A 19,074-nucleotide genomic window follows, 5' to 3' on the forward strand; every position below is an offset into this window, starting at 1 on the left:
CGTATGCATGCCAGAGTGGAAGTTGTCGTCAAGGCTGCGAGTGGGCCAACACTATATTGTATTCCAACATTACCGATGGAGGGCGCTACGAACTCGTATTCATTTTCAGCCAGGTGTCCGTATACTTGCGATCACATAGTGTACAGGGTGACCCGAAAGTATGTTATGAGGTTTTATTGAAACCAGAGACGAGTGCCAGTAGATAGCACTGGACAGCGACACGTCAGTGACGCCGCATGAGAATCGTATGCAAAATGAGGTGTAGCGAGAGAGGGAGTCAGATGCGCAAGCAATCGCAACAAGTTGTCTTTACCAGAAAAAGCACTGTTAGTGATCCCTTGCTATGGAATGGAGTAGCCGCTACTGCAATGAAAATCCTGTGACAAATGTCGCTGTGAAGGAATCGACCACGAGATTCGAAGTCAAGGGTTGTTTATACTATCGACCCAGTAGTGGGCTACAGTTGCTTGGACAGTTCAGGACGAAATGGAGACTTTCGCAGTTTCATCTCCGGATAATGAAGTCAGTGTTCATGAACTCTGACGTCGCACCCGCATTTCACGCACTGCTATTTGGAGGGCAATAAGATGTACCCTCCAAAGCTATCTGTACAAAATCTGGCGTCATCATGAACTTTTAGCCGCCTGTTTCGCGACACGGAGAGAATTTGCGGTGTGGGCGCTTCAGAAAGTGTGGTGAGAAGACGATTGCTTGCTAAAGTGTTGTAGACCAACGAAACCCATGTCACACTCCGTAGGTCTATTAACACCCAAAACTGCAGAATTTGGGCTACCGAAGACCCTATATCTGTCGTTGGAAACCCACTACATGATGAGAAAGTCATGACATGGCCTGGATCTACGTCATCAATCGTGATCGGACCCGTATTTCTTCAAGGAAATGCAGGATGCTGCTTTTCATACTGTCAGCGTGACGGGCGCGAGGTACGCCGATATTGGGAGTATGGCGATATGTTATAGGGTCACATCATCCCTAGCTTGGCTGATAAGCACCTGCTGGAAGGTACGATTTTTAATGATGGTGCTCCACCACATATTGTGAAAGATCTCTTACGCACATCGTTTGGTGAGGATCGCGTGCTGAGCCGTCGCTTCTGTCATTCTTGGTCTCCCAGGTCCTCAGCCTCAGTCCGTGTGATTGCTGGTTGTAGGGTGACCTGAACCTAAGATCAAATAAGGCAGCAGGGATAGATAGCATTCCATCAGAATTTCATTGGGGAAACTGGCAACGAAACGACTATACACGTTGGTGGAAAACTGTGGGACCAAACTCCTAAGGTCATCGGTCCCTAGGCTTACACACTACTTAATCTAACATAAACTAACTTACGCTAAGGACAACACAAACACACATATGCAAGGGAGGACTCGAACCTCCGACGGAGAGAGCCGCGCGAAATGTGGCAAGGCGCCTCAGGCCACACGGCTACCCCGTGCGGCTGATGTTGGTGTGTAGAATGTATGTGTCTGGTGAGATATCGTCTGACTTTGGAAAAAAATATCATCCACTCAATTCCGAAGACTACAAGAGATGACAAGTGCGAGAACTATCGCACAATCAGCTGAACAGCTCATGCGTCTGAATTACTTACAAGAATAATATACAGAAGAATGGAAGAGAAAATTGAGGATATGTGAGATAACGATCGGTTTGGATTTAGGAAAGGCAAAGGCACCAGAGAGGCAATTCTGACGTTGCGATTGATAATGGAAGCAAGACTAAAGCCATGTTCATAGGATTTGTCGATCTGGAAAAAGCGATCGACAATGTAATCTGGAGCAAGATGTTCAAAATTCTAAGGAAAATAGAGGTAAGCTACAGGAAGAGGTGGGTAATATACAACTTGTACAAGAGCCGAGAGGGAGTAATAAGAGTGGACGACCAAGAACGAAGTGGTTGGATTGAAAAGGTGTAAGACAGAGATGTAGTCTTTCACCACTACTGTACAACCCGTATATCGAAGAAGCAATGATGGAAATAAAAGAAAGGTCCAGGAGTGGAATTAAAATTGAAGGTGAAAAGCTATCAGTGATACGATTCGCTCATGACATTGCTATCCTGAGTGAAAATGAAGAAAAATTACAGGATCTGCTGAATGGAATGGAATGGAAAGTCTAATGACTACGGATTGAAGGCAATGAGAAGCAGCAGAAATGAGGTCTGCTGGAAACTTAACGTCAGGACTGATGGTGGCGAAGTAGATGAAGTTAAGGAATTCTACTACCTGGGCAGCAAAGTAACTAACAACGGACACTCGCGTTCGGGAGGACGACGGTTCAATCCCGCGTCCGGCCCTCCTGTTTTAGGTTTTCCGCGATTTTCATAAATCGCTCCAGACAAATCCCGGGATGGTTTCTTTGAAAGGGCACGGCCGACTTCCTTCCCCGTCCTTCCATAATCCGATGAGACCGATGACCTTGCTGTCTGGTCTACTCCCCCAAACAACTCAACCCAACCCCAACGACGGACGGAGCAAGAAGGACTTCAAAAGCAGACTAGAACTGGCAAAAAGGGCATTCCCGGCCAAAAGAAATCTACTAGTATCAAACATAGGCCTTAAATTGAGGAAGAAATTTCTGAGACTGTACGTTTGGAGCACAGCATTGTATGGTTGCGAAACATGCACTGTGGAAAAACCGGAACAGAAAGAGAATCGAATCGTCTGAGATGTGGTGCTACAGAAGAATGCTGAGAATTAAGTGGACTGATAAAATAAGGAATGAGAAGGTTCTGCGCCAAATCGGAGAGGAAAGGAGGAGGGACACGGTGATAGCACATTTGTTAAGACATCAGGGAATGATTTCCATGGTACTAGAGGGAGTTGTACAAAGCAAAAGCTGTAGAGAAAGACAGAGACTGGGTACATCCAGCAAATAATTGAGGACGTAGGTTGCAAGTGCTACTCTGAGATGAAGAGGGTGGCACAGGAGAGGAATTCGTCTTTTGGACATTTTGTGCACTTTCTTTGGTTTTAATAAAAAAAACTGTCACTTTAAGTATGTGTTTCAATGCTTACCTCACTACGTCAGTCCGTCAAGTATTTAATTTTCAAATTTTAACGACTTTTGGCTCACCCCAAACGTTGGAGAAGTTACACAGAGCCGATGATATGCACAGGATAGGCCAGCGTGGAGAGTTGTATCAAACCAGTCTTCGACCTGAAGACCGACACAAAGATGCTCGTAAGACTAGTTAAAGTGTCTTATAAATAGCACACTATATGTAAGAACTTTGGCATTAGTTGATGAAATGCTTTAGCGTGAACATGTAACTGTATTTTAATTTCAATTAGCATTAAAATTGTGTCCATAGTGTTTTAAATGGATTGTGCAACGAAAAGAGAAGAAATATTGTTTGGCAAATGGAGCTCATCGATTCTCAGTGAAATATAATTTTCTTCAGTATAGATAAATTACGTTCATGTCTTTAAAACAACGTAAAATTATGAACGTCATTGTCGACATTGAGTGCATTGGAGGTAGTTGTTTTTGGCGATTTGGTAAAATGATAAGAAAAGTTGGAGGCGATAGTGGTAAAAGAAATGTTATACTGAAGTAAAGAACATGCAACAAGTTTCATCGTTTTAGAAAGGCTGAATTGTGTGAAGAGTGTGATGTAGGATTGATGTAGCAACGAAGTTTATGACATTGGCTAGTTATTACACGAACAAATTATGACAAACATTTCAGTCGTCTGTTGGTATAGTTTAGTACCTCTGAAGGAAGAAAGGGAAGTGTGCCGTTCTTGATATGAGGAAGAGCTGATGCTGGGTAGGCTAAGATAGATGTCTGTAGGCATAGGATGGGTATCAGGTGGATGTAGTGGACTGTCCACTATTTGTTGTACTGCACGTACTAACATTTGGGCTCGAGCCCACACTGCTTTCTCACGTCAAGTATTTCGACTAAACACCACTCACTAATTTTACGAGGTGTCATAATTTTATGAGAGGAAAGCTCACATACACAGGTAGCCAACTTTCTTCATTAAAGTTGGTTCTGTCGCATAAGATTGTGTCTATTGTTTTCAGCTAATAAATATTGTTGTTTTCTCCGCACACGATCGTAATAAAATTGAGACTAACGGTTGATAAGACGTTACTTCCACTGAATTATTGTCCGATCAGTGTGCTATATACACAATCTACCTTCACGATGAAAATCATCTCACATAACATGTGAAACTAGTCTTCAGTTTCAAGTGGAGTGATTTGAGAAAGACCAACAAATGAAGGCAACATTCAAAAGAATGTGTTTTACAGATTAAAGTGGAGTGGTTCAAGAAAGATGCAACAAATGTAGACAATGGAATGTTCTTTTTTACAAGTGAACAACGCTTCGAGTATCTACATCTACATCTACATCTACATTGATACTCCGCAAGCCACCCAACGGTGTGTGGCGGAGGGCACTTTACGTGCCACTGTCAATACCTCCCTTTCCTGTTCCAGTCGCGTATGGTTCGCGGGAAGAACGACTGTCTGAAAGCCTCCGTGCGCGCTCTAATCTCTCTAATTTTACATTCGTGATCTCCTCGGGAGGTATAAGTAGGGGGAAGCAATATATTCGATACCTCATCCAGAAACGCACCCTCTCGAAACCTGGCGAGCAAGTTACTGAACTTTGCGAACATTTCAGGGTTGATATTCGTGTCCTCTATAACGATAGATGTGTTTAATCTACGTTCACGTGTAATCAGAGAAAGAATATAATACAATGTTATTTAGCTCAATAATCGGTAATGTACAGTGCGATACAAGAAATTTGACATTCTAGTACAATTTTCCACTTCTACAACGTAAGCAAAATAAAAATAGCGCTGAGAATATTTCATGCACCTTAAGACAGGCAACCAAACTTATATCATCTGCACTGGGATTGATGATGTAAGCTGGCCGGAGCGGCCGAGCCGTTCTAGGCGCTACAGTCTGGAACCGTGCGACCGCTACGGGCGCAGGTTCGAATCCTGCCTCGGGCATGGATGTGTGTGATGTCCTTATGTTAGTTAGGCTTAAGTAGTTGTAAGTTCTAGGGGACTGATAACCTCAGAAGTTAAGTCCCATAGTGCTCAGAGCCGTTTGAACCGTTGTTATTGATGATGTAATTTGTGCAGATGACATAACTTTGGTTGCTTCTCTTAAGGTACACAAAAAATTCTCAGAGTCAGTTTTATTTTGCTCACTCTCGTATATTTACGTCATCCAATTTCCAGTACTACAAAGAGAGCCGTTGATGTTTTGCTCTAATCATCTTAACTTGTGCTTCAAGTCGCCTGAATGTACACTTTGTCTCACAGTCCAGTAATATACATGAGTATTCAGAAACGCCGTAAATCAATGTTTTATTTGTTTGCTTATGGGTACTACTGTCTGATGTTACTGTTTAATATCAATTATCTTTTAATTCAATAAACGAGGCAGACTGTTGTTGTCCTAATCTTTTCGTCTCTCTAAGACGTATTCTTCAAACTTGCTCTATTTTATTTCTTCACTACCAGCAAACCTACTGACAGGCAGTTTACGCTGTTGCTCCCTTTCGAAATAATATGTGCCTGTGCATCATCGTCGTAAATATTGTAGGACACTCGGAATTGTTTACTGTCACTCTGCAGCGCAGTGTGAGCTAATTCTGAAAATACCTGACGGATAAAACTGTGTGCCGGACAGGAACTCGAACCTGGAATGAATGCTGCATGTTGTACACGTCTTCACGTTACGTCGTAGCCGTATTTTCACCATTTGGAAGAATATATGTTAAGAGTATAATGAATAATTTGCAATTTAGTGAAAGCGAGTTTCATTGTCACGTACGAAAATTACTTTTTGTCTGCTAACTGGAATTCCACCTCTTAATCTTACTTCCGAATCCGACATTAATCTAGAGAACGGAAAGTTCTGGAACGTGCACGGCAAATGCTGAAATATATTTTTTGTGGAATGTCAGGAATGTGTTACAGTCACTGTATACCCCTTATATCACTCAGTGTCTCACCATCTGGGTGAGAAAGGATTGTTAAAATTGTAAATGACAAATTCTAAAATAATAGAGTACAAAGAGCAATGTAAAATATAGATAGATTTCTTGCGACCATAAGAGTGGTGTAGATGACATAGTGCCAGTGAACAACGCGGAAAGATCAAGGCTGGCACTCCTAACTGACTCCCACAGCTCAGTCATAAAATTAACGTGTCTCAAGGTGCAAACAATTATCAAGTAATGCCTCCGGGAAAAACCGTTGCGTAAGTCAACAACTGAATTCATTGCGCACAGTGCAGCACATTCTAAAGACTCCTGTCCCTACATTGATGACAGTGCCACTAAAGCAGAGTTGTAAAACACGGTTTTCAAAAACTCCTTGAACAAAGGAGAAGATGTAAATATTCCTTAATTCCAATCAAGAACAACTTCCAAGATGAGAAACGTGGAAGTAGATATCCTCGGTATAGCAAAGCAGCTTAAATCACTTAATAAAGCCAAGGCCTACGATCCAGATTGTATACCAGTCAGGTTCTTTTGAGAGAATGCTGATACAATAGCTCGATATTTAGCAATTATATACAACCGCTCGCTAACAGAAAGATCCATACCTAAAGACGTCACTACTGAAAAAGGGAAGTAGGAGTAACCCGCTGAATTGCAGGCCCATATCACTAACGTCGATTTGCAGTAGGGTTTTGAAACATATAATGTGTTCGAACATTATCAATTGCCTTGAAGAAAATGATTTATTGACACGTAGTCAGCACGGAAGAAAAACATGTACGATAAATAGTTTGGACAAGAAGATAATAGAAGCTTTCGAAATGTGGTGCTACAGAAGAATGCTGAAGATTAGATGAGTAGATTACATAACTAATAAGGAGGTATTGAATCGAATTGAGGAGAAGAGGAATTTGTAGCACAACTTGACTAGAACAAGGGATCGGTTGGTAGGACATGTTCTGAGGCATCAAGGGATCGCCAATTTAGGAGGGTAAAAATCGTAGAGAGGGACCAAGTGATGAAAACACTAAGCAGATTCAGAAGGATGTAGGTTGCAGTAGGTACTGGGAGACGAAGAAGCTTGCAGATGATAGAGTAGTATGGAGAGCTGCATCAAACCAGTCTCAGGACTGAAGACCACAACAACAACCATCTGAGTACTCAGCATTACCTGTGTATGTATTTATTCAATCTTCTGTTACTGCATCTCCTCTATCCCCCTCTCTATGTCCATCTTCTCCTCTCCCTGTTCTTGTCCATCTGCCCCCTCTCCCTGTCCAACTCTCCTTCCCATCTCCATCTCCTCATCCCCCTTCATCTGTCAATCTTCTGTCTCTCTCTCTCTCTCTCTCTCTCTCTCTCTCTCTCTACCTCCTTCAGCCCCCAATCTCTGTCGATCTCCTCCTCACCCTGCCCCGTCCATTTCCTCCTTCCCTGCTCTCTGCCCTCCTCCAATTCAAGTTTTCTGTCACTCTGCTGCTCCTCATCTCTCTGGCCATATCATCCTCCCTTCTCTTTCTCCAACTTCTCCTTCTCCCTCCCCCTTCCATTTCCTTCTTCCCCTCTCTCTGTCCATCACCTACTCCCTCTTCTCTCTGTTCATCTCCTTCCTTCTCTCTTAGTCTGCCTCCTCCAATCCCCACTCTGTCATTGTCATCTCCCTCTCTCTCTGTCCATATTCTCTTCACCCTGTACATCTCCTGCTCCTCCTCACTTTCACCATCTTCTGCCGCGCCCCTCTCTCTGTTCCTCTTCTTCTGCCCATTCTCTCTGTCAATCTCCTGCTCCTCCTCTCTTTGACCATCTTCTGCCGCCCCCCCCCCCTCTCTCTGACCCTCTTCTTCTGCCCATTCTCCCTGTCCGTCTCCTCATCTTCCCTTTCTCTGTCCATTTCTCCCTCATCCTCTCTGTCCATCGTTTCCTCCGACTAGCCATGTCTATTTTATCTTTCCTCTTCTCTGTCTATCCACCTCCTCTTCCCCTTCTCATTCCACCTAATGAACTCCACACCAATACGAAATTGCTTTTTTTAACCTAATAGTATTTTTTCCATGTATTAAGAATATGCATGCGAAGTTTGACTGAAGTGAAACCTGGGTTTTAAAAGGAGATTTTTACCCAACTTTTCGTCCGTGTACGCACTTGCACAAATGTTTCAGATGTATTTTACGTATTTCACTCATATTTGTAGACATATTTCACCCATATCTCTAGCGCCCTGCAGTTTCGTTCCACGCAGCACAATGTTTATCCCCTAATATCTCTTGAACTACGCATCGTACAATGACATAATTCTGCAGGTACATCCAGTGGTATGTTTGGATATTGTGTTCATAATAGAGCCAGTAGTAAACGAATAATAAATTAAAACGTCGTGTATGACACGGTTGTTTTCGAAGCATCTCAGTGTTTATGACATTATATCTCCTCAACTATGTGCCATACAGTCACACATTTTTGCAGATGCACTGAATGCTACATGTGAATACCGTCATACATTTTTGATGTTACATTCAATGCTGTATGTGTATAACGTCTGTAAAGCGTGTTGTGAATAGAGTTAGTAGTAAAGAAGTAATAAAATAAACCTTCACGCTTGATGTGGTAGTTTTGCTTTTTGAACAGCGAAAACGTAGTAAACTTTTTTCCTTCCATGATTTTTTGCGTGTGTGGGGGGAGGGGGAGCTGCCAGCAAGAAAAAGTCTCTTAAAGTTTTGAAATTAAGTGTGAAGTTTGTTGTAAGTCACCGAGTAGTCTCATTCTCAAATACTCGATGAAAATAGTCTGGCTATTTGCTCGTCGAGAACTGCAATACTTTTTTGCTCCCAACCCCCATCCCTGTGAGAGGAAAGATGTCCTAACCACCAGAGTAGTCCTTTCCAAACTGTAAGTTATTCGTATGTGTACCAAGTTTGTTTAAAATCGATCCAGTGGTTTAGGCGGAGAAGTAAAACATACGTACACACTTTTATAATACTGGATGATTATAATTAAACTGACGGTGTTCCAATTGCTGCATTGTGAGGTGTATACATCACGGGTCGTTGAAACATCGTACAGATGTTTATTAATCTGTATGCTACGGAGTATGCTGAAAAAATAGTAGTTGGACTTTCTGCCACCAGATGAAAATATGGAGCAGAAGGCAATCAGAATGTGAAATATTTCCTGTTTTTACGTCAGTATGCCATTTGTCGCTTAGCGTCGCGTGTTAATTTCTCCTGTGAAGTGACTGTTTGTAAATGATTATGAAGGTTGAAGTTTTCCATACGAAACGCAGTAGCTATTGAGAAGAAAGACCGTACACTGCTAATAAAGTTCTTTCATCAGAACAGCGGCCACAGGAGCTCTGCATTTCTGGAATATCACCGACAGAAACAGCTGGAGGAGGCCCCATGTCAATAAATGGGCTAAAGAAGATGATCAAGAATTTGAAGAAATAGGTTCAAATGGCTCTGAGCACTATGCGACTTAACTTCTGAGGTCATCAGTCGCCTAGAACTTAGAACTAATTAAACCTAACCAACCTAAGGACATCACACACATCCATGCCCGAGGCAGGATTCGAACCTGCGACCGTAGCGGTCGCTCGGTTCCAGCCTGTAGCGCCTAGAACCGCACGGCCACTCCGGCTGGCTGAAGAAATGGGTGAATTAGGTGCTGCAGCACGAAGAAGTAGGTAGCCCATTCCCAGGGCAACTGTTAATGAAGTTTCTGTAGCTGTAGCCGACCGTGCAGCACATGCTTCAAATTCTGCAGCCATTCTCGTGGTTTATCACGGGAATTGTCTCTTCCCTGGTCAATTTTTCAAAAGATTTTTTGACATATTTTGGGCTGGTATCTCTACAAGATTCACAATGTACACCAACTGAAGCCCCAAGCTAGATCACAACGCCGTGACTTTGCTGTTCGTTTTTTGGCAAGCATGGAAATAGACGACATGTGGCCAGGGAATATTAGTTGGAAAGACGGGGCACATTTTACGCTCAACGGTGCCATGAATTCACAGAACTGCTGCGTATGGGGTTCTACTTCTCCACTTGATGTGCATGCAGCCTGTGTCTGTGTGGTGTAGTTTCACAAGTTTCTTTATTCTCGGTTCTCTTTTCTTCTAAGAGATGATGCCTCACGAGCCTGTTACGTGCACAGTAACATCTCCACGTAATAAGGACCTCCTGATTCCAGCATTGCAAGAACGCAAGTGAGTACACACGACTATTTTCGTGTAAGAAACCTTTTGTATCGACCGCATCATCTCTAGTAACTGCAAGATGCATTGCCTTTCGGATCTCTGACTTAAGTCCACGTAACTTCTGAATGTGGGTAATGTGAAAGATCAGGTCTATCAGGGATTTATTAGGACTCTTCCTGTTCTGAAGCATATCGCTCCCGACGACGTATCGCTCCCATTACAACGTATATGCTGCGAGTGGCTGTTGACCATGATGTCGACGTATGCAGCATGTTTGCTGAGTCGGGAGACTATATTGAAAACAAGTCGTAACTTGTGACCATGTCCTAATAAACGTGCCGAACCGCCATTTGGATCATGTATTTGATCGTTTCTCCCCTTTTCCTTACAGTGCCATATTTTCAGTGGTGGTTTTTTCAGCATACTCCACGAGCGCACCGATTAATGAACGAAGTTACTATGTCTTAGCCCTATATACAGCCTACACTGAAGACTATGTACTTTTATACGGGAGTTGTCTTAGTCACTCACTAACAGCGAATTTCAGATTACCATACAGAAGTTTTGAAACACGGTAGACGCTGTCCTTTCGGATTTTTCCAGTGCGGGCCGTTGAATATTTCTCCAACATTGATGTTGTTGTTGTTGTGGTCTTCAGTCCTGAGACTGGTTTGATGCAGCTCTCCATGCTACTCTATCCTGTGCAAGCTTCTTCATCTCCCAGTACCTACTGCAATCTACATCCTTCTGAATCTGCTTAGTGTATTCATCTCTTGGTCTCCCTCTACGATTTTTACCCTCCACATTACCCTCCTATACTAAATTGGTGATCCCTTGATGCCTCAGAACATGTCCTACCAGCCGATCCCGTCTTCTGGTCAAGTTGTGCCACAAACTTCTCTTCTCCCCAATCCTATTCAATACTTCCTCATTAGTTATATGATCTACCCATCTAATCTTCAGCATTCTTCTGTAGCACCACATTTCGAATGCTTCTATTCTCTTCTTGTCCAAACTATTTATCGTCCATGTTTCACTTCCATACATGGCTACACTCCATACAAATACTTTCAGAAATGACTTTCTGACACTTAAATCAATAATCGATGTTAACAAATTTCTCTTCTTCAGAAACGCTTTCCTTGCCATTGCCAGTCTACGTTTTATATCCTCTCTACTTCGACCAAATAGCAAATCTCCTTTACTACTTTAAGTGTCTCATTTCCTAATCTAATTCCCTCAGCATCACCCGACTTAATGCGACTACATTCCAACATTGATACAGAGCTGAATACATCATTTTTCATCCGTACCATCTTCCGCCCAACACATATTGTCTTCAAGTGGAGAAAGAAATCGCAGACGACTGTTCTAGAAGACTTCTAGTAAATAATTTGTTTTGTAGAATAATTACAGTTCCCCACTTCTGTAACGCGCAGGTGAGCGGTACATGGTTTACACACCAACGACTTTGCCTGACTTAGTCACTGTCACCAACAACAATCATTGCGTTAACAATCATTGTCACCATGAATACGCCCAAGATATGATTCAAATTGACGTAACGTGGGACGTGCGCCACGACTTATCAACATTTCTGCTTCTGCTTATTCTTGTTCCGCTAAACAAATACTTGTCAACGTGTGTCTACCGTGGGCTCTGTGCAACGTAGTACTCGTGTACATTACAACGATCTTCTTGTGATAACAGTGGTCATAAACAAAAACTGTATAGCAATTAAGTATTTGGCACTGTACATGGACAGTAGTGGTTATCTATAATTCTCCTTTGCATCCCCTATCTCAGCTGCATGCAGTTATGAAATGAACCTCTATTATATGTTTCTGTTTCAGAGGAGAGCACCAACAAATACCTGAATGACAACTGGGAGGTGGCATTCGACTCGCTGAAGCCAGTGCTCACAGAAACTATTGAAGACTTGCTGACAAGTATTCTGGGTCGTTTGCTGGACAAGGTGCCAGTAGAGTACTTCGTTGGAGACATTTCGTCTGTTTCATCTTAATACTCAAATAGCGAGACAAGACCTGTATCGCTTAATCGCACCAACAGCAACTTAAGGATGACTTGCCTGTCATGGCAAATTATATCAGAAACATTAGCAAATTCGCACAAAATTTGAATATTTGTAAAAGGATTGAAGAAACGAGAAATGTCTTAATAATTTGCAGAAGAAAATGTCTGTATAGTCCATTCCATTCAACACAGTTTTTGTACATCTATTAGGCCTCCTTCAGTCTTTCTATTAATATAACAGTATATAAAATGCGATACGATGCAATAAAGTAAGAAAGCAGACCAATTTCACAGGAAAATTTATTGAGGCTTAAAAAAATTATATACAGCCATAATAATAAGTACGCTAACAATCTGAAGCCTGTCTTCCTATGAAGAACTTTGCCATTATTGTACTGTAGCAAGTGACTTAGCAAGCCTAGTTCCTAAAATGAAATGGAAGCAAATAGAATCATTGTCACAATGACATCTAGATTATATAATTTATAATGTACTTCTTTTCTTGTTTATATTCTTTTGAGTGTTTTTTATTCTGTTGCTGTTTTTAAACCCATACAAATGTGAAGTCTAAATTAAATTTCATTAAAATGCGAGAAAAAATAAAGTTAGTTGTCTTTACCAATATTTATACAGAAAAATATTCTATTCCTCTATGACTTTGAGTTTGCATTTCTTACAGAATGCCAATAAAATAACTTGGATATAACACTATCTCAAAGTTTTTCATTTATGAGGTAGAATATTTGCAATATTTTTAGTCTGTATATGTTGTCCATATCATAATTCACCTCAGATTAAGACTGTTTTGAAGACAGTTGACAATTCAGTAATTTTAACAAACATTACACATAAGGCACCCTTTAGTATAATAGGTATTCAACTAAAGTGTGATTGGAATTTCTCATATTGAGAAACTGAAAGGAGCAATCTATATTTACTAGAAAAAAATTTTAATAGCTGAGATTGCATAAATAATTTTTTATTATTGATGACCAGTTTTGACTGCTGGAACTCTCATTTTCTGATCTTCCAAAAATTTTTGGTCATAAATTGTATTGCACTATACATCTATCACACTTGTCATCTAGTCACATTCTGTTGTCACTATGGTGGAGAAAATAAAGCACATTATCCATAGGTTTGTCACAATTAAAACCATATATGGAGGAAAAGTACCTTGTGCAAACGAGCAAGCTCGCATGTAGCACTCCACTGATGCTTGTTGGTTGTTCAAGTGCACAATATAGACCAAAAATGCACATTTGTACAAATTATTACATTTACATGACATGTTATATACATCATGGATACTCCTCAGCCGAAGTAATGGTGCAAATGCAAATTCTCCACAGTAATGGCTACTTGGCATAAGTGTTACATGCATAATAGAAAATGATATATACCCAAAAAAATATTTAAGATCAGATGATGACAGTTTCAACTGTCAAAATTGGTTCTCAATAATAAAAATTAATTGATGCTATCTCAGTTATTAAAAGTTTTTCATAGTTAGATTTTTAAAATTATTTGTAGAAATGTGTATGTATGCAAAAATGTTTGCTTCCCTTCCATGCACTAAGGGTAAAACAATGAAGTTATCATCACAGATTACGAAATAAAGTACAGATTACATAAACATCTTTTACTGTAAATCACTCTAAGATTCAAAGTGATAGGCTATTCATATAATGTGGCATATGATTTACAAAAATAATTACTTCATAATATATTTATATATGTAGCATTTATAATTTCAATTGTAATAGTTTCAGAACAATCCTATCAAACCTTTACTCACATAATTCAGCATGAAATACCATGATAACATCTGTTTTTATATTTGAGACTTCTGAGTCTTAGATTGTTGAAACACTTTGCAACATTTGTGTGTCATTTGCTCTAGTCTATTGCATCCTCATATTTTCTAGTTAGTGTTTGTGCTGCCAACATTTTCAGTTCATTTCTTTTCCAAATTTGTACTGTAATAAACTTCTAAATTTTCTATAGATGTTTTTATTTTTTGTTGTTAGTTTCGATTTATATTATACTTTATTAACAAGTGGTATTTAACTGTATTGATGTTATTTCCAATTTTTCATTTTTGTATATTTGATTGGAACAAATATTTCCCATTTTACACACATATAATCCTTTTAGATTTTTGACATATATATTCAGCTTCATTGTCATTTGAAACTGATAAAATTTACCTAAAAGCACAAAAAACTGGTCACACTACAACTCATTTTGAAAGTGTACTACATGTCTTGAAGAAAACTACAGGACATTGTTTTCACATATTTAACGAAAGCTGTATGAAATTGTTTATTTCTGATGCAAGATTTTTCTTATTGACTTGTTTACTCTATTTTGTTTTTGTTCCAAGATGAAAGACTTTGAAGTTTTTTATGCCATTGTGATTTAGTTGATAGCACTACAATGTTCTCAAATACATATTATCTGTGTCTGATATCAATTCAAACATTACTCTATTATATTTTTTCATCTCTCTTTTTTCATTTCTCTTTTCATGAAAAAAAATTATGAAGTAATGTTTGAATTAGTATCAGACATAGATAACATGTGTTTGAGAACATTACTGTAGTGATAGCATGTGTGTGTGAGAATTCAAGTTTCATATACAGGGTGATCCATCTGAAGTTTCAGATGAGATTATCTCGAAAACTATACATCGGGTAAAACTTGTGGCTAAAACAAGTTCGTAAGCTCAAAGTGGGACATCAAATGATAGTACACGTGATCTCTAGCCCCCGCCCCCTTGGGTGGGGCCGGGGGCAACTTTTAAATCTTAAATGGAAACACCAATTTTTTATTGCAGATTCGGATTCTCCATAAAAAATTAATCAAGTTTTGTCTGAAAAATGTTTTTAAACCATTGACAGATGGTGTTGAAATCGAGAAAAAAGTAAATTTGGGGATGAATTCTTATTTATTTAGAATTTTCCGAGAAAGACGCATCAAATCGATCAAAAATGTGCACCGATTCTTTAGGTACGCCAAATAAAGCTATTTTTAAAACAAAATGTACTGTATCCTACTTTTAGCGTTACCCTGGAACAACGACATGGAGGTAGTAGAATGATGTTCGCATGGGATGCTTCATTAGTGTCAGTCCTCTTGCCTTTCACAATTTGAGGTGCTTAATTAATGAAATTAGCCACGAAGAAATTGTTCAAAATTATCCCCGTTTGCTTCAATGCATAAAGTCAATCGTCTGCGAAAGTTGTCCACAGCTTTGAGCAGTACATCCCGTGATATGGCTGCACGCGCTCCTCGAATGCGTTGCTCCATATAGTTTCTGGTTGTGGGCTGTCTTTCACAAACAATATTTTTTAAATAACCCCACAAGAAAAAATCAAGAGATGTTACGTCTGGTGAACGTGGAGGCCACTCAATTGGTCCGCCGCGTCCTATCCACCGACCAGGGTATCATAAATTTAAAACACTCCGCACATTTTTAGCATACTGGGGAGCTGCTCCATCCTGCTGGAACCACATTCGTTGACTTGTTTCTAAATCAACATTTTCCATTAGCTCCAACAAATCATCGCGGAGAAGTTGTAAATAAGATTCTCCAGTAACATTTCGGTCAAAAAAATACGGTCCTATGAAGTAACCGTTTAAAATTCTACACCAGACCATTAACGACCATTTGTGTTGATTGTCAACAGTGGGTTGACAGGGGACCAATAACGACAATCATGAGAATTTAATTCGCCATTGTTTTTGAATGTGGCTTCATTGGTGAACATAACGTATCTAAAAAAATCATTGTCACCTCTTATCATATCCAAGGCCCATTGACAGAAATGCACGCGTATTTGCATATCTTTCGGCGTTAATGCCTGTGTCAGTGTGATATGATATGCATGATATTTATGTGCCTTCAAAATCCTCAAAACAGTTGATTTCGGTATTCCATTTTGTCTCTGAATCGCACGACTACTGATTTCGGGATCCAGTTGAACACAGGCGAGAACGGTAAGGGTACGGGCGTCATTTTCATTGTATTCGCGGTGACGAGGTGGACGTTGAGTGCAATTTCGAATAATTTTTTCGCTTTGATGTCGTCTGTTTGGGAAACGATCCGCATACAATTTCTCAGCTGCAGAGTAATTGTTATGGCATTCACCTAAAATTAACATCATACAACAATTTCTCTAGAAGGATAGGGAGCCATGTTTCGCTAAAGAATAATTTACTTTCGTCAGTTGCTGTTTACGGTTCACAATCTGAAAGTGAAATGACGTCCGATCGCATTGCACCGCCCTCTTACCGGTTGGAATGCAGTGTCCTCTCGCGTAAATCTGCCTATTTTTGTAATGAGCTCATTCGCCTGGCAAAAATTAGTCTGAAATTCGGTTGTATTGAGTTTATTTTGTATGAATATCTCCTAACATGTGGAGTAGCTATTAAGTGGATCTATTTTAAATATATTGTTCTCCAATTATTTGCTTACTATTTTTTATCCTGTTAATCAAATATTTCGTCGAATTTCATACATTTTGGAAAAAATGAACAAAGTACCTGAATTAATTTGAACCATAGAAAAAAAAACTGACTTTTCATTTCTGTACAACAGCGCACATTTAACAGAAGTTTCCATTCTGTACCTCAGCTTTGCAACTTCAGTTTCACGTAGTTTTGCTTATTTTGCATTGAGTGCGATATACGCGTCTGTTTCTAGTGTTCTACTTCCATCTTGTACCAGCTGCATCTAAAATGAAACTACTCTAAATATACACTACTGGCCATTAAAATTGCTACACCAATAAAAAATACAGATGATAAACGGGTATTCATTGGACAAATATATTATACTAGAACTGACATTTGATTACATTTTCACGCAGTTTGGGTGCATAGATCCTGAGAAAACAGTACCCAGAACAACCAAGTCTGGCCGTAATAACGGCCTCGATACGCCTGGGCATTGAGTGAAACAGAGCTTGGATGGCGTGTACAGGTGCAACTACCCATGCAGCTTCAACACGATACCACAGTTCATCAAGAGTAGTGACTGGAGTATTGTGACGAGCCAGTTGCTCAGCCACCATTGACCAGACGTTTTCAATTGGTGAGAGATCTGGAGAATGTACGGTCCAGGGCAGCAGTCGAACATTTTCTGTATCCAGAAAGGTCGGTACAGGACCTGTAACGTACGGTCGTGCATTATCCTACTGAAATGTAGGGTTTCGCAGGGATCGAATGAAGGGTAGAGCCACGGGTCCTAACACATCTGAAATGTAACGTCCACTGTTCAAAGTGCCGTCAATGCGAACAAGAGGTGACCGAGACGTGTAACCAATGGCACCCCATACCATCACGCCGAGTGATGCGCCCGTATGGCGATGACGAATACACGCTTCCAATGTGCATTCACCACGATGTCGCCAAACACGGATGCGACCATCATGATGCTGTAAACAGAACCTGGATTCATCCGAAGAAATGACGTTTTGCCATTCGTGCACCCAGGTTCGTCGTTGAGTACACCATCGCAGGCGCTCCTGTCTGTGATGCAGCGTCAAGGGTAACCACAGTCGTGGTCTCCGAGCTGATAGTCCGTGCTGCTGCAAACGTCGTCGAACCGTTCGTGCAGATGGTTGTGGTCTTGCAAACGTCCCCATCTGTTGACTCAGGGATCGAGACGTGGCTGCACGATCCGTTACACCCATGCGGATAAGATGCCTGTCATCTCGGCTGCTAGTGATACGAGGCCGTTGGGATCCAGCACGGCTTTCCGTATTGCCCTCCTGAACTCACCGATTCCATATTCTGCTAACAGTCATTGGATCTCGACCAACGCGAGCAGCAGTGTCGCGATATGATAAACCGCAATCGCGATAGCTAGAATCCGACCTTTATCAAAGTCGGAAACGTGATGGTACGCATTTCTTCTCCTTACACGAGGCATCACAACAACGTTTCACCAGGCAACGCCGGTCAACTGCTGTTTGTGTATGAGAAATCGGTTGGAAACTTTCGTCATGTCAGCACGTTGTAGGTGTCGCCACCGGCGCCAACCTTGTGTGAATGCTCTGAAAAGCTAATCATTTGCATATCACAGCATCTTCTTCCTGTCGGTTAAATTTCGCTTCTGTAGCACGTCTACTTCACGGTGTAGCAACTTTAATGGCCAGTAGTGTATTTTGCATCCTTCGTGGTTTCACAGAAATAGTGGAACTATTAGATTGCAGTGAATCCATTTGTAACCTTTTACAATATCTCATAAGGTTCCTTTCCGGACCTTCCAGCTGTAGATACAAGGAGGGAGTAGTCTGGATTTGAACTTTATTGTTGAGAGAAAATAACTGGGGATGGAGAGAGGGATGAGAATACCATCGTCGTCCGTCTCGTTTTGTACATGTTAAAAAAGTGTTAAGTCAACAAAATCACAAGAGCACAATCTAAACCTAAAGCCTCCCAAATCGTAGCGCTTACCACAACGCCATTACACTTATCTGTCATCGTGAAAGAAAGAGCTCTTTTAGCAGCAGTCAACGCGCTCTCATACTACGTGGTTCTTAGGTCCCACATTGGCCTACCAGTAAGACAGATGGGTCACAGCACGACTCCTGCTGGAGGATACTTCTGCCATCTGCACAGCAGGAGGGAGTATGGGAGAGGAGGGTGTGGATAACGATGTACAGGATGAGGCAACTAAAACTGGCCAAACCAGGTACACGAGAAAGAGGTGCGGTTTTCGCTAAGATGTAGCTGACAACGTACAGAGTTGCGACGTTCGTAACTTATTTTTCCAGCTTATAGCTGCCTAACTATGGCAACGACATGTTCTTTATTTTTTGAATGGATCTATATACT

General features: G+C 40.8%; 1 protein-coding gene across 1 annotated transcript in view; it reads left to right on the forward strand.

The window, feature by feature from the left end:
• LOC124595788 (circadian clock-controlled protein daywake-like) overlaps nt 1-14,230 on the forward strand; it is a 79,090-nt gene extending 64,860 nt beyond the window's left edge. Inside the window, exon 6 of the mRNA XM_047134676.1 lies at nt 12,048-14,230. Coding sequence (XP_046990632.1) covers nt 12,048-12,217 — 170 coding nt within the window. The 3' untranslated portion in view covers nt 12,218-14,230. The remainder of the gene's footprint in view (nt 1-12,047) is intronic.
• The last annotated feature ends 4,844 nt before the right edge of the window (nt 14,231-19,074 follow it).

Source organism: Schistocerca americana, chromosome 2 (assembly GCF_021461395.2).
Source record: "Schistocerca americana isolate TAMUIC-IGC-003095 chromosome 2, iqSchAmer2.1, whole genome shotgun sequence".
NCBI lineage: Eukaryota > Metazoa > Arthropoda > Insecta > Orthoptera > Acrididae > Schistocerca > Schistocerca americana.